We start from the raw sequence: 25737 nt of genomic DNA, 5'->3' as shown, positions 1-25737 counted from the left end.
ACAATGTGTCTAGAATTGTTTCGAAACAAAGTGTCGTCGCCGTGTCTACACTTTTCCGTAACAAGGTGTCGACACATTTGTGTGCACTTTGCGTGCGGTTTGCGACTAAATCTGACAGCAAATTTGTGACAGCAAATGTCAATATAAAATACCTCTTGAAAACCAAGGTTTGTCAAACTACTATTAGTGTCTCGTGTGCTCGTAATTCTAGTAAGTCATCATGGGCAATGCAAATGATAATAATCGACCGAAACCATATAAACACCCAACACCCGTCAACCTTTTACAGAAAAGTTTTTAAAGAAATTCAATAAGCTACTTAGGTCAGGCAACGAATGCTCCAAAAGTTGTAGAGGGAAATGCTCGGAACACAATTTTTGACTCCGTAACTCGGTTTGACAAGTTAGGAGGTGAACATATCAAAAGTCCCCGGCCGTAGCCCTTGAGCGGGGGGGAGAGAGGGGGCTTTGAAGGTCCCATTTTCCCGTTTTTCGATTATATCTCGGAAACTATGCATCTCAGCGACATGGCCACTTATACAAAATGAAAGTTAATTTAATTTGTTACAAGTTTATTCAGTCAATTTTTTCGATATGTTGAATAGTTTTTGAGATATCCGCTCTTGAAAGTTTATTTAGGGCTCTCAATTTTATCTTGATATATCTATATCAGTGAAGGTGCTAGGCCGTGTTTGGTATCGTTTTCGTATAAATCTGGGGTGCTGAATCCATTTAAGATATCACATTGACACCATTCCACAAAATAAAAATAAATCTTTTTAGGGTTCCGTACCTCAAAAGGAAAAAACGGAACCCTTATAGGATCACTCGTGCGTCTGTATGTATGTCCGTCTGAATACACAAAATAGTTCTTTACCTATAGATGACAGGAAAACCTATTAGAAATGTGCAGTCAAGCGCGAGTCGGACTTAATGTACGCGAGTCAGACTCGCACTTGGCCGGTTTTTTTGAAACTCTTCTTGACGCTCAACCGCTGAACCGATTTCGTTGAAATTTGGTATAGAAATAGTTTGCGTCCCGGAACAGGACATAGGATAGATCTTATAACCAAAATCATCTTTTGAAGGTGTGAAAAGTGGCGTGGAAATTTGTACGGGAAATCAATAACCGCTGAACCGATTTATATGAAATTTGGGATGGTCTACATCTTTGATTTAGTTAAAAATGATGAAACAACATGACTTCAAACCTAAACTTAAACAGTATTAACTTCAAGAAGTCAATTCTGAATTCCCCCCTACACCTCATTTCACACCTTTAAAGGATGATTTTTGAGATAACTTATTATATCCTGTCTCGGGACTCAAAATATATGTGTACCAAATTTAAATTAAAACTGTTCAGCAGTTTAAGCGTGAAGAGGAGTTTAAAAGAAAGTATTTTAATAAGTTTATATGTTTTTACTTCGGAATGGTGTCAATGTGATACCTTAACTAAATTTGGTACTGCGAATTTATACGAAAACGATACCAAACATGGCCTCGTACTCGTAGCTTTACTGTTGTAGAAGTCAAAATAAAATTGAGAGCCCTAAATCCTTATTACTTGGCCAAACTTGTGTAGAAGGAAAAGGTAAAATAAAAGTCTTCGGCAGGAATATAAGACACAAATATTTTTTTTTTTGCGTTACTATTTCATTCATCAAATATAAACATACCTTGATTATACTATTCTAGTGAGATCCTCATAGATAAACAAAAACATTTACTTAAAAAATTACAAGGTCGAAATGTCACGGAACTTGTGAGAGTAATATGTGAAAAATATAAACTTTTATGACAAAAAAAATCTGGATACAATTTAAGAATCACCCAATTGCGTCGAGGAATCATCTGTATTTTTGCTTGTTTCATTACCTCCTCGCTTCTTTTTTGTCCTTTGTATTCTGTAGCAATTTGTTAGATCTGAAAATAAAGATAACTTGCGTCGTCACGGATGTCGATTTATAGGTTTTAGGGAGTGCAGAATTCGAAAACGATGATCATTTTATAATCCAAGATGGCGGCTACGTATTTTGTCATAAAAGTGGAATCCAAAATAGTCATCATTTTCGAAATCTGCGCCCCCTAAAACCTATAAAACGACATCCATGACGACTTTTATGACATAGTGCATGGCCGCCATCTTGGAATCCAAAATAGTCATCATTTTCGAAATCTGCGCCCCCTAAAACCTATAAAACGATATCCATGACGACTTTTATGACATAGTGCATTGCCGCCATTTTTAAATTGAAAATGTTATCATTTTCGAAATCTGCGCCCCCCAAAACCTATAAAACTACACCCATGACGACTTTTATGACATAGTGCATGGCCGCCATTTTGGATTCCAAAATGGTCATCATTTTCGAAAGCGGGGCCCCCTAAAACCTATAAAACGACATACATGACGACTTTTATGACATAGTGCATGGCCGCCATCTTGGAATCCAAAATGGTCATCATTTTCGAAATCTGCGCCCCCTAAAACCTATAAAACGACACCCATGACGACTTTTATGACATAGTGCATGGCCGCCATTTTGGAATCCAAAATGGTTATCATTTTCTAAATCTGCGCCCCCCAAAACCTATAAAACGACACCCATGACGACTTTTATGACATAGTGCATGGCCGCCATTTTGGATTTCAAAATGGTCATCATTTTCTAAATCTGCGCCCCCTAAAACCTATAAAACGACACCCATGACGACTTTTATGACATAGTGCATGGCCGCCATTTTGGAATCCAAAATGGTTATCATTTTCTAAATCTGCGCCCCCCAAAACCTATAAAACGACACCCATGACGACTTTTATGACATAGTGCATGGCCGCCATTTTGGATTTCAAAATGGTCATCATTTTCTAAATCGGGGCCCCCTAAAACCTATAAAACGACATCCATGACGACTTTTATGACATAGTGCATGGCCGCCATCTTGGAATCCAAAATGGTTAACATTTTCGAAATCTGCGCCCCCTAAAACCTATAAAACGACACCCATGACGACTTATGGCATAGTGCATGGCCGCCATTTTGGATTCCAAAATGGTCATCATTTTCAAAATTGAGGCCCCCTAAAACGTATAAAACGACATCCATGACGACTTTTATGACACAGTGCATGGCCGCCATTTCGGATTCCAAAATGGTCATTATTTTCGAAATCGGCACTCCCTAAAACCTATATATCGACACCCATCTCGACTTTTATGACAAAGTGTTTTGCTACCATCTGCATGCAAGACATTTCTATTATTTTTACGTACAAAAATGGCCCCCTGTCAACTTTCAATCGAGATTTAATCGATAATTTATTCGATTAATATTCAGATTAATTCAATTTCAATCTATGTTAGGTCGACTAAACTAATCGCGATTAAAATTTGAGAATTAACTTTTTTTATTCCATTAATTAGTCGAATAAACAGTTAATCGATTAATGCCCATCTCTGACCACGGCATTTTTACACTTTGAGAATATTTGAAAACAAATCAACACAAGGAGCCATTTTGCAAATCCAGTAACATACCAGTAACTTTGTTATTACTTTTGACAGCGCGTGTCATGTGTCAACACAGAGTCGACACAAAGTCGAAACATTGCAACTACTTTGTGACTGCAATATTTCTCAGCCTTAAACCATATTTATACATCATAATTAACAAGTTTCGTAGTATGTAAAGCGTTATTTCTGTTATTTAAGTATAGTATACGCATCGAAGTACTAAAAATGCTTCAAATAATATAGTTATGAACACAGGCACTGAGAAGTAAACAATTTCATTTCCGGCTAAACTAAAACAATGTGGTGGCGCGTTGATTATATTACACTTAGTTTATCAAATCACTCGAGCAGTTTAATTCCCCATAATAATTTAAGTCATATTGTAATATAAATGCAAACAATATATAATTACGTCTTGTAATCCGTTTTAGAGATGGCGTATTAATGTCACTTATTTTTATTTAAGTATTTTTCCATCTGACAGTTTCCATTTGACAGGAACAAAATGAACGAATGAACGAATGATTTTGGCATAAAGTAGTCGCAAACCCGAAACAATGTGTGCACACGGCGACCACACTTTATGTCACTTTGTGTCATGTGTCGACCCTTCCCCATTTCTGGTAACTGTGTCGACACGGCGACGACTCTGCGACTGGAATTGTGACCGAAACAGACGGTGTCGACACAAGATGTGTCAACACCGCGTCGTAACGGCGACTGGAAATGGTTGTAGGGGCATCGTTTATCCTTGCGATAAATTATATACTCAATGGACCACAGCACAACGCAGATCAGGCAACAGAAGCTCATTGCGAAGAAACAGTAGCTGTAGCTACCCGTTGCTTCATATATTACACCTGAAAAAGAAACACCTTTTATTAGGTTCCGTAACTCAAAAGGAAATAAGTTTTTGGCAAAAATTTCATTTTTGGTACAAGCTTTTATCGCTGACTGTACTTTTCATACGACAGACAACTAATACTCATCGAGACAATTCTAAAAACCCCTAACACAATTAGGTTGCGTTGTTTCATCACAGAGTTCCTATGGCCACCTCCTGTCTCCATCATCAGATCAGTTCGACAGTACCATATTATTGTATTGTCATCGGAACTACATACAGCTGCCAATTTTCATGACGCTACGATCCTTGGAAGATGGTTAAATTAGTTACCTTAGATTCCATTACAAGTTAGTTACATACAGGTCGACCTAATAAAAGCTTGTTAAAAACGGCGGAACCCTTATAGGATCACTCATGCGTCTGTCTGTCCGACCACCCCCTTTATCTCCAAAACTACTCAGTAGCGTAAGTGTTGAACAACCAATTTAGCTAGAACCCTAAATGGTGCAACAATCGTGTAGCGTGATGGTACAATCTCATATCATTTCGCTCTCTAACTCGAGTTCATAAATATGAAGCTTATTGCAATCAATTAAGGTGAAGAAATGTACATACATTTTTGAACTTTGAACTCGACTGTACTGTCACTGTTAAATTTCATTCACGGGTCTATTAAGCCGACACGTATTTAAATTATAAAAATGTTTAATTAATTAATACAATAAAAAAAAACCTGTTGTCACGACCTTCTTCTGCTTAACCTAATTTTGACCTTATGTTCTAATGATACACATAGTAATTTGCATTCATTGGGTGTTTAGATAAAGCATAGATTTAGAACGTGATCTAAATATAGTGTTGCGAGCATTTTTCTGGTAACCTACAAGTTACCAGAAAAATGTTCGCAATGGTTTGTATTTAATAGGGGAAGTAAGTGCAGTAGATTATACCTACACTTTAGTCTCAAGAGATGCCGCTTGACACGATCGTTCCTTGAATCAAACTAAGGTAATCTAATGTACTGTACTGTAATTAAGGCCTAGGAATAGAAATGTTTTTTCTCACTATTTTGGCCTTCATAATTAGTGTTGCGATTTACACTAATCAAATAATTGGACAATTTAGCCCATTTCATCTTTATTCTGAAAAATAGGAAGTCAATCTAGGCCTTTTTGGTGGGCAGCCACCAAGAGTTAATCTCGTGACTAGGGCGTTCTATCAGTTTAGTATAGTATGAGTCAAGATCAACCGACCCAAGCGGCGTCGCCTAAGACAAAAGTGCATACTGCTCCATACATTTCTTGCAAGTGCAAGAAATGTATGGAGCAGTACTTACTTACCCTAGTATGCTCGTATCTTTCGGGGAGGTTGATTTACCGATTAAAGGATCCGCCATGAGCATCAGCACGCCTGAGAAGATGATGTGCAGGCCAAGTGCGGCGGGGAAGCGGTCGGGGGGCGCGGCGGTGGCCAGCACCAGCGGGAACAGCACCTGCACGGAGCAGCGCACCACGCCCGACGCCACCGTCACGCTGAACACCCACCACAGATCGCTACCGCTCACCAACGCTGGAAACATTATAAATTTCAAATAGCTGATTTTGAGAGACCTCACACTAGCGTCTCCCGAGCGTCGGCGTCTAGTCAACTCTCACTCAACGCAACGACGCAACGTTGGCCCAACTCCACAGCGACGCCTTTTTTAATAGCGCTGACTAGACGCCGACGCTCAAAAGACGCTAGTGTGGGTTGAACTGATTATTATACATTCGCTCCTTGAGAAACACAGTGTCATTAAGCGAAAAACGTGTTTTTTGGGTACAGAGCTTTAAAATTTTCGAAATCTTCAAACGTCTAAAACTGCCGTACTAGAGATAAAAGAAAGAGTTTCTTGCTATATTTTGTTAGATTTTAAACTAATCTTGTGTGTCATTTGAGTAAACTGTGTTTTTTTTGTTTAATTTCTAAGATAATTCAATTAAAAGAAAATTGTAATGTCACTATTCCGTTCAGTTTTGCTTAATGTCACATGACGACTTCGCAATATTGATTCAATTTATGGAACAGTGACACTATATCCAGTTATTTGATATAACTTAACGTTTATTTCAAAGAAAAAGCGCAAATAGAATCATTTTACATGGATGTTAATTAATATTTACTAAAGTAAGCGACTTTCAGTCTTAAAAAATTAGCAAATAAGACTAGTTTTTCTTTAAAACTAGAGTATTCTTAGCTTGTTTTGTTTGGCTATATTTTTACGATCAAAAATTACCAAAGTAAATAAACAAAGGGGAGGATAATAATTGGGGGATGCGATGTAAGGGACCCGAATGTCATGTAACGGACCCCAGACCAGCCTCTCCTGCACGTGGTCACCCTGTGGAATACCAAACAAGCCTCTGGCGATCCACCAACCCGCACTGAACCAGCATGGTGGGCTTATGGCCCAATCTCATTTGACATGTACGACTCCTCGTTACGGCGCTAAGTATTACCCTGTAAAAGTGGTGCTAAGAATCCCCGGGCGGAAGATACCCACGTCATCATCATCCTGCTAGGCCTTGTTCTCATTTATTTGGGGTCGGCCTTCCCTGTTCTTTTCCTCCATTCTGCACGATTGAGTGCAACGTCGGCGTCTATATTGAGGTCTTTCAGGTTTCGCTGAACCGTCGTCAGCCAGGTAGCAGGTGGTCTTCGACGTCCTCGCTTCGTCGTTGAAATATCGAGCGCTACCTTAACCATGTAGTCTACAGGACGCCTCTGTACATGACCGTACCACCTCAGACGTTTTTCCGTTAGCTTTTCTGTTATTGGCGCTACTTTGAAACTACCCGGCGGAAGATACCCACACGCTTTGTCGTCAAAAAGAAGTGGCAGGACAACATTGTCGGATTATCAAATTACTCCGACAAGGTGGCTGTGTTGACGTTAAGCATATCCCAAATCCCAAAGCTATATACCTACCTTAACCGCAATCAAAGCCTACGCATCAACATCTACACATTGCGATGATAAGATTGAAGAGTATTACGAGATTATGATCCTCTAAATAAATCTACTGATGAAAAGCAGGAAACATGGACCATTGTCCTTGGTGAAGTCAGATCAAGCACACATACATAGTTGGACCACATATGGCCTTGGCAGCAGAAACGACCGTAGTTCTAGGTCTATTCCATTTGCCTTTGGTCGAAACATGAACGTAGATAAGTAATTCCTTCTTTCTCAAAAAAACTTCAAAGTCGCTGGACCTGGACTTCGCCTGGCGGAATATCACACACGAAATTGACTACTTATATAATAATATTTTCATCTGACAAAAGTTTAATTAGATATTTATTTATGTAGGTATTAGGTACACCAATAGGTTTAAATTTAGTTCCGATCACAGACCCGTGAGAGCAAAAATAAAGTTTAAGACTTAAATACACCGTAAGCAATTAATTCATAAATAGGCAAAACACCTAAACAGAAACACACTCTTATTTGTAACCACGATCAGTTTAACTTAGAATTACGAAGTAATTTTGACACCTTACAAGAAGAGATACCACAAATACACATTCAGAAGTTCAAATTCAAAATAACAACATTATAAATACTCCTCAGCTCACTTTTAACCAACATATTGTAAAGGTCTGTAATGAAGCCAGGAGATGTCTGGGATTCGTTATACGGCAGGCAAAAATGTTTACAAACAGGCACGCTATCAGCATTTTGTACAACGCGTTCGTGCGTAGTAAGCTGGAAACTAATGCTTTAATCTGGAATCCCCATGAGCAGCAGTATAAACTTCTTCTGGAAAGGGTACAAAAACCATATGCACGTTTCCTATATAAAAAGTTATATGGTTACTACCCATACTTATATCCAACTCTTTTTATACTTGGAATGGTGGACTACATATCGCTGGAGGCTCGGAGGAATACCTATCTAATTAAATATTTCCTTCGGCTTATACGGGGAACACTAACTAATCCTGCCTTACTCTCCCTGGTAGCAATTCGGGTACCCCAGGCCTCCACCAAGCTATTACGCGCTCGCAGCCGCGGCTTCTTTGCCGTCCCGCCGGCCAAGACGCGTGCTCTCTCTTTCTCCCCGCTACATCAAGCGATGACGCAATTAAATAGCATCTTAAACAGCGATAGCCAACTTGACATATTTTACACCTCTGAGAACCAATTTCTGACAGCATCCAACCGTTACCTTGAGTCAATAGTGGCGAAAAGCTCCATACTGTAAATCGACATAACATTATAGAATTAGAATTTTTGACATTTTGCTCGTGTACCTGTTTTTTATTTAATTTATAGTAATTTATGGTAATTTATTTTTATTGCAATTGTAATTAATTTTATCCCCCATGTAATATTGTAATTTAATCCATCTTAATTGTACCTGTCTGCATGTTAGACATAAGTAACACAACACCGATTAGTACGTAAGGTTTAACTGTTAGTGCTAATTGTAAAATAAAATAAACAAATAAACAAATACTTTAGAAACAGCCAGTAGCAAAATTAAACCAACCCGGAAAAACAACAAAAAACTCACAAGCGACACATTACGTTATTAGAACTAGCTCTTCTGAAGGAGGTACGAATTCTTCATCATCATAAGTATTATCTTTATTAACAGTTTCAACGAAAACAGTAGTATTAACTTTATTAAAATAGCTTTAAACTTTTTTGTAATTCAAGACACATTGAGACATTTTCTACTGTAAGAGAACAATAGTTTTATGGGTAATTAATAGGTAAGTACCTACCTAGTGATAATAATAATTAATGTGTGTTTTGTGTCACCTTGTCAGAAATAAAATTGGAACATAACAGACATCACAAAAATAACTTGCAAATTTTGATGAATGAAAAAGTATCACACAACACAAATAATATTATATTATAATTAATAAATATGGGAATCTTACACATACCAACCTAGTTCCACAGTTAGATCAATAGGGCTCGTAATGTGGCTATATCTATCTAATTATAAATAGTCGTCTAGTAGGTACCCATAATACAACTCTATTATGAACCTTATAAAAAAAATACAACACAGTGACATTAAACAACGAGTGACATTCATTAACCACACCGTTATAAGCGTTCTGTACCAGTTGTAGTGGTTTTAAGCTTAAAACGACATTTTTCACTTAAGCATGCCAACTGTCGCTATGGTAAACTAAGCTAGCATATTGACACTACACAGATAATGACGATCGACCTGCTAAAACTTCTGTCAGCTTCTTAAAATCACAATGTCACTTAAAGTAAAAGAACAGTACGTTTTTATTTTTAGTCAGCATTATGGCTTTAAGTTTTAAGCAAAACCGTCATTATAGGTATAATGTCACTTTACTTATTTCAAAACGTTATTCTATTCTATTAAATTCAAAAGTACAAGTGTCCTTAAAGGGAAAAGTACGATATTGCTTTAAATTGAGTTTTGATTTTGATACCATATTATAAGTTTAAAGTGACATAGTACGTATAGATACACTATTTCTTATGTAAATTGACGTACTTACCATTGAATCTCATAGAAAACCGTCACTAAGCAAAAAAATACAATTTACTTCCCTTTAATGACATTGTTCCTATGAGACGGGCACCTACTCCCTCTATTCGCCATAACGACATTAGCGCCCTCTGGCGGTTCTAATAGAGCTAGGGCGATAGGTGTCTTCGTATTGGGGGCTATTCATAAATTACGTCATTTCAAATTAGGGGGGGGGGGGGTCTGGACATCGGATGACGGTAGCATGAAGTAGGAGGAAATGGGGTCATTTGAAGCATGATTTTTGGATGATTATAGGGGGGGGGGGGGGTCCAAAATCGTCAAAAATCGATGACGTAATTTATGGACAGCCCCTTGCGTGCGTTACGATCATAAATAAATAAATAAATAAATAAATATTATAGGGACATTCTTACACAAATTGACTAAGTCCCACGGTAAGCTCAAGAAAGCTTGTGTTGTTGGTACTCAGAAAACGATATATATAATATATAAATACTTAAATACATAGAAACAACCATGACTCAGGAACAAATATCTGTATCATCATACAAATAAATGCCCTTACCAGGATTCGAACCCGGGACCATCGGCTTCATAGGCAGGGTCACTACCCACTAGGCCAGACCGGTCGTCAAATCATACGAGCTAGATGGCGTTATTAACTCAAAAACCCCATTTTTTGGATAATGACGTTATGTTTCTCAAGGAGCGAGTCATGTTTTAATTTTTAACAAACAGAAACGTCTGCGAACGATGCTATTAAGCTTAGAATAAATTTAAAAGTGGAAAAAATACTGTCTTGTTGTGTTGTTGTTGTTGTTGTTGTTGTGTTGTTTGTTTTAAATTTATTCTAAGCTTATTATACATGTGTTATACATATACCTATGTCTCTATTTAAGACTATTTATTCGGTATATGAGGGAGGAAATATATTTAAGAACCTTGTCCCAAATTCTAAGGGGTTTGGGCCCCACTTGTACAATTTAATCACGCATGCTAGTCGATAGAGTATGATCTGTAAATTATTAATATAAAGGTTTCTACTTCTTATTGTATGTGCAAGGACCCCTAACATGTAACTTAAAGTTATACTCTAATAAAAGTTACACCATGAGTTTGATTTTGAAATCTCTATTTAAATGTGTCTTCTTGCGTCCAGACTATCCAGAGCACCTCCTCGTGGTTGACGGTGGTAACAAACAATATGTCTTGTTTGGCTAAGACTCTGGGCGCGTGTAATGCCGTCATGGCAAGAAGAATTCGAGAATGTGATTTAAATGTCTCTGGAGTCCGTCCTGGAGGGGAAGATATGCAAGCGGCGGATGTGCCGGAGGGAGCTAGTCAGCCTCCGGTACGGGGTCACCTCGAAAAGGTTACTGGCTTTAATTAAAATATTTGATGTTGTTCCTTGTGACGCTGCTCTCACGCGGTCGACAAAACTATTGCGACAACATTCATTATCAGGGAGTCCAGACAATGGAAAAATCTTTTTTTTCTACCTGTCGACTGTAATTCTTGAATTAAGATTTCGTATATTGGGTACTTTTAATGTATGAGCTCCCAACTCAACTATAATATTCATTTCGATACAGTTTAGTCAACTATAATGAAGTTGACCAATCACAGCTCGCCGCGGTCAAGAGTGCGAACCAAAAACATAGCTCAAATTATTTATTTATTTTAGGTTGTATTGTAGGAGCAATTGCTTCATAAGTCAGAAACGCGCATGTGACACCCTTAATATAGGAACATCCATAAACTACGAAAACCGCTTATTGTTACTTGTTAGTCTCCATAGGCTACGGTGGCGAAAATCAAGAAAACAACTGGCTAAAAATTTAATTTAGCGCGGAGCAAGTACCAGGCCACGTAGCCAAGATGCCAATCGCTTACGCTCCGTAGCGATCGAAACGCAACTGTCATTGTCACACTAATGTGGAAGAATGATAAAGAGACATAATGCTTTTCGTTGTCGAAGCGATAGCGATTGTAACCTTGGCTAGGCCGGCTGGGCCTCATGAGTTACGAGAAGGTGTCGTTGACCAACCCTCCGTGGGGCGCAGGGCACGGCGGCCGGGTTGCGTATGTGTATGAACAGGGGCGTATTTACCCTAGGGCCATCCGGGCCATGGCCCGGGGCGCCAACCTCCAGGGGCGGCATATGCCAACCCCCAGGGGCGGCATGCCGGATTGCATTTTGTTTTTCTTCCTTGACTTCTGGGGCGGCAAAACGTATTGGCCCGGGGCGCCAAATTTCAAAATACGCCCCTGTGTATGAATGTATCGCGGCTGCTCGCGTACTTAGCTGTATACTTTTGGTTTGGTTTGTCTGTAACTATCATGGTATAATTACTCCGACCACGTGACTGACACAAGCCTACGTCATCATGCGACAGCGCTATATAATAATATGAGATAGCGCTATATAAAGTGGCAATGTTATTGTGACGTAGGCTTGTGTCACTCTTGGAAGAGAAGACCATGTTTTATTAGACTATGGTCTGTATGATTCTACTATTTTAAAGTATTATTTTTGTTGATTCGTAGAAAAAGTATTGTATACAATAGTAATATAATCAAGCTTTTCAATCTCGTACCTTACTTAGGCAACTCAGCAAGCTTCGTTGCCTAAACACGGTACTCGACTGAAAAGCTCTCTATTATGTCACGATTGTATAAAATACTATTATTTTTCCAAAATGAAGCTACATAAAAAAAAAGAGATTCCATCAAAGCATATTATTGTACATGTAAAAATGGTGCCAGTACTGTTGGATGCTGTGTACACATTCTAACGGTAATTTGGTACCTAGCTTATGCAAGACACCAAGAAAAACTTCCCAACCCACCAAGCGATCAGATAGAAAACATTTTTGTAATTTTTGACAGCTCCGATGAAGAGTCAGTTTCTGACGAACTTTAATTAACTACAACTTACTTCACACACATGTTCATAAGTTAAAATATTTTGGTTATTGTTCTACTCGGTTAGTACTACATACTGTAATAAAAATCATTCGTGTACACCAGGGGCCCAGTTTGGGACATGGTTCTTTGAATGGATAAACAAATCATACAGGGTAGAGCACAAAATTCACGAAAAACTTTAAGGTGCCCAACTTTAATGTTATACATACGTAGGTAGTTAAGTATACATGGTAAGTTTTACTATAGCCACTAAATAAAATTGGTACGGATGTAGTGCATAATCCTTTACCATCGTAATTTCTCGGAAACATTCGTATTTGTCGTGCTACTTCAGTCAACGACTGACTGAAATAGCAATACACGTTTGCATGCATGTGAAAATACGATGGTAAAAGATTAAGGATGACTCACGCTAGATCGGGCCGGGGCCGGGTCGGAGCTTCCGGCGCTTCGCTTTCTGTGGGAGGCACCACGTGATCACCGATCAGCCGTCATAGAAAATGACTTAATGCCGGACGTCTCGACCCGTAGGGCGATTGTGCACTACAATGAATTTTACTGTCCGGCAGTCCGAGTTTTCATGGTCCGATATGGCATGAAAAAAACGGATGATTGGCTTGTGCACTTGTCTATTGGATTTAATTTTCCGTTTAATGTAACAGTCGACAGAGTAATTTATGAAGAGTAGGTAATATCAGTATATTTTTCCTCAGTGAACTAACTTGATTAAACAATAGACGATGATTCTTTATCGGAATAGGTAATTGGATAACGACCAGTTTAAATTATTGCGTTTTCATTGTCAGAATTGTCTATTATAGTGGTCTATTATAATTGTGAAATGTTTCTTTGTCAAACAATGTACTTACGTAGCCAGTTAAGGCAATTCAAGTTCAGGGTCAACACGGTTAATTAAACCTTTCTTCCGATAATAGATTTTATCATCGATTTTAGGGCTAATGAGTTGAGATTGTGCTAGTTTCTGCGTCCTAGACCTCAATATTCTATTAATTGAAACCTATTTAATCACCCAATGACTTTGGAGTGTTGTAATATTCAATTCACGGACTTGTATGAAAAGATTTTAATAGCATTGTTTTAAACTAGTATTTTAAGCGTGTTTTGATATCCCTGATACTAACTGCCGGATTCGAACTTTAAGATACGTCAATTAATAGATCTGGAAACGATATGGATTAGATGTGTCAGTGTCAAAAGTGACGTATTTGTTTGAAGAAACGTCACATTTGACACTGACATATCTAATCCATATCGTTTCTAGATCTATTAATTGACGTATTTTGGCCGTAAATTGATAGTTCCATTGGCCAATTTACTGCCATTCATCCTGCTTTTGCAGATACAATTTTTAACATAACTTGGGTACTTACTCGGAGTAATTAACAATGGAGCCGCCACTAACAGGCGTTCCCCTCTGTCGAAAATAGGCGGCCAATGGTCAACCACATGTCAACCATATGTATCGACTGACGTTTATCTGACATGACGTACCTATACATTTGATGTGCCTCTCCCCCGCAAAAAACGGCAGACTATTTTGTACCGAAAATTTTAGACATGGCGTCTCCGTTGGTTATAATATCCTCTAAGGGTACTTACGATGACATGATGTCATCTCAATACAAATTTGCGTTTTAAGCTACCTAAGCCATGTGAAAAATATTATAAGGGCTGATTTAGACGGCGCGCGAACTCGCATGCGATTTTAGTTACATTACCGACTGATGGTTACGTTCAATTCAACCGACCGATCAAAACCCGCAATGTATGAAACTCGCATGCGAGGTCTCGCATCGTCTAAATGAGCCCAAGAAGAGCTTGGTTGGACAAATTAGAACAATTGAACTCTGGGATATAAAAAACAAGGATTATGAAAAAGCATTGGGCACATAACTTACCAATTCGCAGTAATATTGTTATACAAGTGCCACCAAAAAACAACTTTCTGCTGTCTACAGCAACGAAGAACGTGATTACGGCGAGAAGGAACCTTGCTAGTAAATCGGCTATAGCGCCCGCCATCACGCATGTTGCTACTTCCATCTGGAATAAATATCATAATATTAAGTATAAGTTAGTTACGTATTAGTTTATATATATATTCCTACTAATCTTATATATGAAAGCATGAAAGCATGTCTGTCTCCTCTTCCCACTTCCTCCACACTTAAGCTGTTCAACCGCTTTAGATGATATTTGACATGTTTGAGCTTAGATTGAGTCCATAGTTAGAATAGTATCTAGTTTTTATTAAGGAAAAAAATATACTGATATCATTTCAACAGAGCACCGCAGCAATAATGATATAATATATCTTCGCTAAAACAAAAACACGTATAGGTACCTTGCTGAATCCATAAGAAAAGAGTAGCATAGGTTCCATAGCCAGGTAGGTTATATCCGAGACGAATGCGAATCCCAAGCCCAATAAGGTACTCACAAAACGAGGATCTTTTAATAAATCTACTTCGACGTTTTCGCAGATCATTTTTCTGTAAACAATCATGAAGATTTCAGACAATTTATATTATTCAACTTAATTAAAATATATTTATAATACAAAACATACTAGCGACCCGTCTGGCTTCGCACGGGTTAACAAATTAAGGATGACTCACGTTAGACCCAGCCGTGTCCGGGCCGGAGCTTCCGGCGCTTACTTTTCTATGACATGACAGGTGATCACGTGATAATTTCCATAGAAAACGATGCACCAGAAGCTCCGGTCCGGTCACGGCCTGGTCTAACGTGAGTCATCCTTTATATACCTAAACCTTCCTCAAGAATCACTCTATTGATAGGTGAAAACCGCATGAAAAATCCGTTCAGACAGACGCGGCGGGGGACTTTGTTTTATAAGGTGTAGTGATTTGAAGTCTCAATACTTATGCATCGAATTTGCACAAAAGTCTTACGGGCCAATTCTAGTTTTAATTATGCTATCTGATTCCCATACGATACTGATCTATCAGTGTCATAAGACTCATAAGTCATAAGTGACGTTTTTGGTTGAAAAAATGACAAACAATGGAGCCGCCATTAACAGGCGTTCCCCTCTGTCGAAAATAGGCCGCCAATGGTCAACCACATGTCAACCATATGTATGGACTGACGTTTATCTGACATGACGTACCTATACATTTGATGTGCCTCTCCCCCGCAAAAAACGGCAGACTATTTTGTACCGAAAATTTTAGACATGGCGTCTCCGTTGGTTATATCCTCTAAGATGTAGACACTGAAAGATTAGTATCGTATTGGAATCAGATCGCACAACTAAAACTTGAATAGGCCTGTTAATTTTTAATACCGAATTGAAAATCTTGATCGTTCTAATTTACCTCGCGAGCTTATCTCAATTACTGTTAGAAGACGGTAGGTATCAAGTAAAAGTAACAGAGGCGTTTTTGTAGTCATGCGAATTTTATGTGACTGGCTTGTATGAGGTGGTAACAAACAACCACACATACAAGCCAATAATAATAAAATTGGGTACAAACCAAAGTAGTTAACTGATGCAAAAAAAAAATTATGGTAAAATAAATATTTCTTGCATTATATTCGGGCCTTAAAAAGACTACTTTTTCAATCTCTTATTAAATACAAAGTTGCATTTTTTATAATACATAAGTAATTAGGGCGAGCGAAGCGAGCCCTATCACTAATCGACGAACTATGCATTCTTGTGGTACACTTTACGGAAAAACTACTGCACTGTTAGGTTTGAAATTTAACATAGTAATTTAAATTCATGTCTAGATGTGTTATCAAACAAAAAAATATCATTTTATAAACCTAAAAAAATAAAATAAAGTAATAACACTTTGTATTACTACTAGCGCCATCTGTTGGCAAAATGATGAATTAACATTCGTGCTAATGTTAATTATTTCTTTCTCTAACAGATGGCGTTAGTAATAAATAAATAAATAAATATTGGACATTCTTATACAAATTTACTAAGTAAGAAGGCTTGCGTTGTGGGTATTCAGACAATACGATACCTATGTGGTGTTTTCAAGTTCAATAATGTCGATGGCGTTTACGCCATTAACAACGATGAATACCAAAGTGGGTACAATTTTGGATTCAACCCACCTCGCTTCACTTGGTTTGATTCCCATTTTAGCAATTAAGTTTTTGTGAATACCTACTAGAACAATCAATCTTGCTGTATATTTACTGCGGAGGTCAATTTACTCGTATGTTTTGTGACGCTGCGATGTGATGATCAGTCATGTTGTGTTAGCAAACTTAAATCGGGTAATGTCAGTTCGAGATACAGTTTTGGCGCCATTAATTTATTACGTAAGACGATTTTGGGGTGGAGGGGGGTCGAACATATCTTATTTTTTCTTACAAGGTGGTGGGAGGGGGTTTTCATAGTTCATAAGTAAGATCACAAAGATGCGATATTTTTTTTACTTTCACTTCCACACTCTATGCTATCAAACACGGTGCAGAGTTAGCTTAAACGAGCTCAAGTACCTTTGTACAGGTACAAATAAACATTCATAAAAATATATAAAAAAAATATATATATATATTGGTGGGAGGGGGACGGGGTCAGCCTATTCTTAGTATTTCTTACATAGGGGAGGGAGGGGGTCAAAAGCTGGCAAAAATTGTCTTACGTAATTAATGAATGGCGCCTTTAGTGTTACTATTGCTTGGAACTGCTAAAATTATAAATAAAGATAAGCATAATTAATACAAACTTCAGTGACTTAGGGCCGATACAGACGGACTACAACCCGACTGCAACTTGTATGGGAACTGCACGCCAATCGAAACGTCGGCGTGCAGTTCAGCAAAATGACCCAGTACCCTGGCAGTACCTAGTGGAACTCAGGTTTGGTGTAACAAAGGCACATTATGGTTTGGTCATCCGACTCATCTTGACGAGCACTTAGGAGAGTAGTACCCAAGATAGAGGCGATGCCGAACCCTGGCAGTACCTAGTGGAGCTCGGGTTTGATGCAACATACATAGACACACGCTGTTTTGGATATCCGACTCGTCATGATGATCACTGGGTAGATCAGTACTTTCAGTACCCAAGATAGCTGATGCTGAACCCTGACAGTGCCTAATGGAGCTCGGGTTTTATACAACATAGGCACACGCTGTTTTGGTCATGCAACTCGTCTTGATGAGAACTTAGGAGATTAGTACCCAAGATAGAGCTGATGCTAAAGTGGCTGTACCTAGTGGAACTCAGGTTTGGTGCAACATAGGCACACGCTGTTTTGGTCATCTGACACGTCTTAATGAGAACTTGGAAGAGCAGTACCCAAGATAGATCTGATGCTGGACCCTGGCTGTACCTAGTGGAACTGTGTGTGTTAGTTTATGTGCGGAGCAGCGTGATTACCGCCAGTAGGTCTCCAGACGGGATAGTTTTTCGATCAATTGTGTGGAGTGGACGCAAAAATAAATTCGAGAACATTGGCTCGCTGACCCAACATTATGTAGGAAAGCCAGTTGGGTTCCTTACAAAAAGTACTGGGCGGCCGTGTAGGATGTAATAAGCGCTTATGAAATTGTATATTACGTGTGGATGATATTGGCAATTTGATTTTGTCGTCTGGACACGTTTTTAAAGGACAAAGTAAAAGCTGTAACAGACAGGCGTACCGGACAGCAACCGGTTCGGTACGTTAAGGTAGAAAACCTCCGCGAGCCCTTACAAAGCTCTGCTTTTTGCTAGTTTTAGAAGACGCGAACAGGTATTAGTAGTTTCTAGAAGTCTTAATTAATTATAAATATTTTATTCGATTAATTAACTCCCGTTTAAGGTGATAACCTTAACAATATTCCATTTCCATATTGATCACGAGTATAATGACGCGCGCGCGAGATTTAACATAGACATCTAATAAAATTCAATAAAATAATTAATACTCACATTATACTTTTCTGTATCGACTCATGACGCTTTGGTAGCTTCTCCTTTTCTTCATTGTTATCTGCTGGCAACATTTTTACGATTGCCTCGTCATTTTCATAATTTATTTTGGAAACGTTAAGGACATCGCACTTTGACTTAAACTCTGGAAGTGTTAAATGACATCACGAATGATGGTTAAATGACAGTTAAGTACCGCTACCATCAGTTTAGATATTGACATATTCACTCACGTCTAAGTAACTTACTTTCTATGCATCTCGCTCGTACTCGCATATTAGAGCAAGCGAGATGTAGGTATAAAAAGTAATTTACGTAGACGAGAAATAGTCAATGTCAAAACTGGTGGTAGCCGTAAAGGTCGTAACAGTAACAGAATAGGTTTGATTTTGTTAGTCTAAAGTTACAAGTTAGGTAGGACAGTGGATATTTAAGACGGTAAAAATGAAGGAAGTGTTATGAAATAACAGACACACATACAATTAAGATTTAGTAATGTTAATATCATGATAGTTATCGCTATATTCACAGGTAGTAATTAAACAAACCGCAGACATGAATATTTTAAAGAATAACTATATGTGACTATATGTATTGTCTAATTGATTTTGAATTTGTTAATATCAACAAAATAATTAACAACTCTTTCGGTATACATATTATGTGTATTACTGTATCTGTCACAAGTTTTAGTATATTAGATAGTACTTAAGGTAAAGACGATTTATAAGAGCAAGAGTTTGAATAATATAAACATATATGTACTTGTACTGATGAAATTCGTACATTTGTAAATTATTATAGTACCAAAAATTTGTACAATATTTATACGAAATTTATCGAACTATAAGGCACTTTTTAATACGGAACATACCTGTTATGCTAGCCTCCGGGTTTTTAATCATGTGCCACTGAACTGGGTGCATCACCAACATGGCGAAGACTAGATGCAAATCCAAGGCCATGATGAGCGTTAGGGTCCACCGTAGCCCGTACTCTGCCAGCAGGTACGTGACCAGTATGGGGAACGTGATGGAAGCCATGCTGCTCATGGTTTGGTTAGCGCTCATCATGGCAGTCCGTCTTTTAGTGAAATAACAATTGAATGCTGTGAAGCTAACGGGAATCATCATGCCGAATCCAGCTCCTGGAAATTTTAACAAACTTTTTACATAAACAGACATTATGTTTGTTTATATTAAAATCATTTTATTAAAATCCTTACCATTATTTTGCAATAACATTACGCAATCATTATGCGAGTAAAGTCGTATCTACGTTAAATGACTGCCTATGATACAGAGGCCTATTCAGATATTTCTCGAATTTCTTGTTATTAATTTGTTATGGATATTATATTATCATTTCCATAACAAATTGATAACAAGAAATTATTATCTTCATAGCCACACGATCTTAAAAAATCTTTGTGATTTGTTAGTGATTGATAAGATACTCGTATTCTACGTAGGTACAGTCAGCGTCATATAGTAGGTAGCATCCAAAGTATTCAAATATGTAGTTCGGTACACCATATATTTTGTATGGTATTTGAAACTTTGGATGCTACCCACTATATGATATGACGCTGACTGTACATATAAAGCGACTTGCGGTGTATCTCTTGCTTGCACATCAATAAATCGTTGGCATCATTTGAGTTTTACTTGCTGATGTGGCCTCTCCATATACGACTGTATACGGCGTATCATAATTCAATTAGATGTATATTTTCCTAGCTATAAATTACCTCTAATGACTCCGAACGTGAAAACAAGCTGATAGGTGCGCTGTACGAAAATAGTCAACACATCTCCCAGAACGAAGAGCCCAGCTCCAATCAAGCCCACTTGTCTGAAGGAATACCTCTTTAGAGCTATGCCACTCAGGAATCCTGAAAATAACCATTAGGTACTTTACTTTTTATATAATTTTTAATCCTACTATTATAGTATATTATATACATATATGAATATTATATGTACTATACATATAACAGATATCCAAAGTAAATGTCGTAATGCAATTATTTAATGACGTATTAGGTTAAGTTAGTAAATATTTTGCTGCGTTACAATTTAAAGTATGCGTAGGTATACGTACACAGTAACCTGAAATAGTCTTGTATCAATGCGTCTTGTTATCATAAAAGATTAGGCATAGGTATGTTTTTAGGGTTTCGTACCCGAAGCGTACCACGGGCTTCTTAAGTATTAACCCTCCAGTGCGTTCGTCTGTCTGCAGAACCCTCGAAGCACAAGTCCAATTCGCACATGGCCGGTTTTTCAACGTTATTTTAAATGACGAATATTTGTATAAAGTATGTTTGAAATGTGATTCTAACCTAAATAATATATGTTTTAAGTAGTGACCTATCTAAATAGAGGGGAAAACTTTCCGCGAATAACTATAATTTACTGTAGGTATTGATTATCTCTTCCTTTCCCATTGTCACTCATTGTAATAAATTGATACGAATCAATAAATCATACACACGGTCAATGAATGAAAATGTCTCACGCGCATCGACATGAGAATAGAGATCTATTAAATCTTGCAGCATCGGTCCTTTTGCTCCATCAGCGCCGATCAACCGACTTGTACTAAATAGGTCGCTCACAGCAATTGGGGTCAGTAACTTGATCCTAGACATTCGAGCTAGTCAAGATTAGGCCTAGAAAGTACAGCCGAAAGAAATTTCGTTAATTAATTGCGGGTCAAACGACGGCCGAATAAAATTGTTCAATTCCAACCAATTTCCTTAAACACACCAGCGATATATCAAGTTACATTGACAATTAAGAAATAAATATTAAGGTTCCGTAAAATAGTTCTACTTTTCTCCAAATTAAGGAAATTTTGAATATTTTTAAACTATTAATTATGAAATATATTCAAATGATGTATGTCTCACGATCAGCATTTTATTTAACATATATTTATCGGTAAATCAACATTATGAAATATTTTACTATACATGAATAATATAAATGTACCTATTATATTATTCAGCAGCGCAAATTTATACTACTAGTAGTTCGCCCCGAACGGAGAACTCGCGGTCAACCAAAAATTATATATAATATAGCGATTGATTTTGTTGCACCTATTTAGGTACTCGTATAGTGCGACATAAAATAATAGAAAATAAATGAGGGCGCCACTTTCTACGTAACTGTCACATTTTTGACGTAAAATGCTTACACATGGCAACAATTTAGTATGGACATTTTTGAGTTCCATTTTATTTTATTTCTACTATTTTATGTCGCACTGGCAATGGATCAAAGATCGCGTGGATTTATTGCAAGGTCTGTGGAGCCCTTAACTGATAGATTTAAGCAAAGAGTAGTATTTATAATATAGTTGGTCAAGAAGATCATGTCAGTAGAAAAAGGCGGCAAATTTGAAAAATGTAGGCGCGAAGGGATATCGTCTCACAGAAAATTTGAATTTCGCACCTATTTCTATTGACAAGATTTGCTTGACCGTCTATATATAGGAGAAAGAGAGCCCTCTCGTGGAACTTTTTTGCATCAATTTTGAAGCGCCATCTGTAATTCTTAACCAGAAACATCAACGTCAATATCAGGGGAGAAGGGGCATAAATAGCGTCTAAGTATGATGCGAACGTAAGAAACTTCGACTTTGAAGAAAGGCTTCAGGATATTTTTTATACACGAAAACAGGATAGATACTTTTAACTTGACTGTTGATGTAAATAAAGTACCTATCATACACGGCTGTAATAAATAACACACAATTAGACCACGAAACACAATTACACGCAGCAGGTTGTGAATCTACCCGCCATGATTTCTTCTGAATTTTCTGATAATAAAGTTCTCAGCAATTGTGATGGCGTATGAAAACTTTGTTTCTTTTAACATTGTAAAACCGAAATTTATGATCTGAATTATGTCGTAGTACAGGCAATACGGTGTTAAATATGTATAATATTTTGATTTTTCTTTGGCAAAATGTTTTTTTTTTGTGACAAATGGCAATGATGGCCATAAATAGTCTATTCTATCAGATGTTTTTTTTTTGTTTGTCTCATGTTCTGGATACAAGACATTTAAGACATTCTGACGAAATAAATTGAAGCCATATTAAAAAAAATATGTTCAGCGTTAAGTAATATAGATGGCGCTATTTTTTCGAATAAAGGGCTTTGTATACGGCTGCCCCTCCCCTGGATTTAAGTCACCACTTTAGAGATTAAAATAAACTGTATCTGTGCTAAGCCGAAATATTTCCTGTCAAATGTCAAATACTTATGTTTATATTCTTTTTATCTTGCTAATTATTTAACATGGTAAATTTAAAAACGATATTATAAAAGTGTAAACCAAGCGCTTTCATTTGATACTAAACTCGACCATGTTTCTTGCAAATAAAATGACCAGAATAGTAAGACCTCTCACAAACAGCTTTTTGGCCTTCTAAGCTCTTCTAGCTCAATAACCCCATGATCGGGCCTGCTCATAATTTAATGACTAAAATATACTGTCCGCGACTACACGTTTACCCAATTTCATTTAAATTAGAACAAATTTACTTAAGTTTTTGAGTACCTATCAAACTATCTTCTGACAGTTCAGCTTAAAAACATCGAAATGCCGGGACGTGCCGCTAGCCAGCCGCGTGTTCAAAGTCGAATGTAAGAACTTCGCTTCGCTTCGCTCGCTCGTTCGATAAAAAGAGGGATTACGATGATGACTAACGTAGCAATTCAAAATACATACATAAATAGAATATAGTTGGACTTAGTGCTGGTTGTATGTCCCGAGACTCCCGAGCAATCAAAACATTCTGTTAATCAAATCATGAGCGTAGCGAGTTATTCTGATTTGAAATCTTACCTACGCGTAACCAGAACCTGTAAAGACACAAGGTGCAATTATTTTTGACCTGGTGTGCCGGTGTACTATACTTCTCAGAAATAAATTACATACGTCTGATACGTCCTTCCTAATCTAATGAACTGTTTTTTAAATTACGTATATCCTTTACCCATATTTACAAATTATGCAATGTATATTTAACTCAATATGTCAATTAGATCCCCACAGTGAATGCAAACAAACTGTTAAGCCTCTCTGCGTGTAGTAAGTAGTGAGCAAAACGTTCAATCAAGAACTCCTTTGAGCTTTTGCCGCCGCTTTGACGCTTTTGGAAACTTTTAGGATAATAGGTATCTGTTATTATAATTAATTTGCTTGTGTTGTTTTGTTATAACACATGCCTGCCTCAAATTTTTACGAACAATCTGACCGGTTTGGCCAACCATAAAGCGGATTGCATCAACCTATTTTGCAGTGACCGCAACCTAAAATTGCACTTTGCATAATGACTAGGCAAGTTCGCTGACCGGGTGTAAATAGATTTTAATAGTGATTTTCAATTAACTTACCCTTTTACTAATATTACGTGATACCTATAACTAATTTCAACAATAATAGGTGTATTCTAATTTTAATAACAGGTTATGAATTAGATCAAATCCATATCTAATCCAGATCTAATTCATAATCACAATTAACCTGTTATTAAAATTAAAATACCCCATGATACATCATTCAAGAGTAAAACTTATTTTATACCCGATATCGACAGAGCTCCATTGTACACCCCAATCACTAGAGGAAGGCCACTCGCACTGCCTTGCTCGATGAAAAAATTGTGAAATAAAATACCAAACGCGTTCGATGATCCAAAACCTAACATCTGAAACAAACCGAATTGTTGTTGATTACAAACCAAGTTCAATGGAAAGTAGATTACATTATCAATTATTAAATCACTCAATATCATCTCTATTGATTACTTTAACTTCATATCACTATGGCCACTTGCACCATTCACTAACCTGGGGTTATCCGGTTAAACCTGGAGTTACCATGTCTACTAGTACAATTTGATATTGGGTTAACGGTTTAACCGGTTAACCCCGGGTTAGTGGGATGGTGCAAGTGGCGCTTAAATAGTTAGATTGCTATACCTATAGGTACATATTGTTTGTATTTAAATACACATATTTAAAGAGATAGGTAGGTATGTTTACTGTGTTTATTGCATCCGTAATAAAATAAGATAAATAAAAAAGCAATGAATAAATCAACTCGTCACAATTCAGATTAAAAATTGCAAATCCAACACAAGCCACTGAAAATATTTTTTGTAAGGAGTTTGCTGATTGACAAAACAATACTGAGGGCAAATCGATTGTTAGGTTACGTATAATCGATTAATCGATTAATAGGTATTGTCTAGTTGCCTATTTCACCACGCTGACAAATGACACCTGACACTGACCATTTCCTGTGATTTCCGTGTGGGTAAAAGTAAGGACAATATTATCCCACCAAAACCATTTTTCATGTAAAATGTTGCCAAGGCGAGACCGTACGGCACTGTCAAAAAGTTATCAGATTTCATGTAGAGCCAAGCTTCTTACTCTTCTACACGCCCTAACTCTACTAGCCCTAACTTTACAAACTATACACCAGTCAAAATATGTGGCTTGGCGATTAAGTCCCGATTCGATTTTATAAATTATAAAAATGGAATCCCGTCTTTATAGTAATATGCATCTATCGGTGTAATTTTGATGTCTGAAAATAAATGATAAATATTCAATTTGATTAGATTTGATACGCTGCTCAAACTGCCAATTTAGTTTATAGAATTAGTTAAGTGATAGGTATCCAGTTAAAATTAACCTAATAGTATTAATAGTCCAAATAATGTTAGTTTTTTACTTAGTCTTGTTGTAGTTAAGTTTCTTTTCATCATTATCTAGCTATTTTGTGTCATAACTTAACTACTGAGTTTTATCGTTATAACTAACTATTATATATTTAAAAAAAAATGAGAATAAACATACAGCCGAATGGAGATCCTCCTCCTTTTGAAATCTTGAAGACGGTTAAAAAGTAAAGCGCAAGAGTATAGCTATGGTTTATATATGTCGTAGTCAGATCGT

At 37.3% G+C, this 25737-nt stretch overlaps 1 protein-coding gene across 1 annotated transcript in view; it reads right to left on the bottom strand.

The window, feature by feature from the left end:
• The window catches only part of LOC134806682 (monocarboxylate transporter 6-like), a 31673-nt gene that overhangs the window by 46 nt on the left and 5890 nt on the right, over positions 1 to 25737 (bottom strand). The window contains exons 2-9 of the mRNA XM_063780008.1: positions 24356 to 24479; positions 20500 to 20643; positions 19624 to 19896; positions 18750 to 18810; positions 15186 to 15333; positions 14740 to 14884; positions 5741 to 5932; positions 4185 to 4376 (exon numbers count right to left, since the gene is read on the bottom strand). Of these exons, the coding sequence (XP_063636078.1) occupies positions 4185 to 4376; positions 5741 to 5932; positions 14740 to 14884; positions 15186 to 15333; positions 18750 to 18810; positions 19624 to 19896; positions 20500 to 20643; positions 24356 to 24479 (1279 nt within the window). The remainder of the gene's footprint in view (positions 1 to 4184; positions 4377 to 5740; positions 5933 to 14739; positions 14885 to 15185; positions 15334 to 18749; positions 18811 to 19623; positions 19897 to 20499; positions 20644 to 24355; positions 24480 to 25737) is intronic.

The sequence above is a fragment of the Cydia splendana genome, chromosome 3, assembly GCF_910591565.1.
Source record: "Cydia splendana chromosome 3, ilCydSple1.2, whole genome shotgun sequence".
NCBI lineage: Eukaryota > Metazoa > Arthropoda > Insecta > Lepidoptera > Tortricidae > Cydia > Cydia splendana.
Note: the sequence above shows the minus strand (reverse complement) of the source record. Positions and strands in the feature narration are given on the sequence as shown.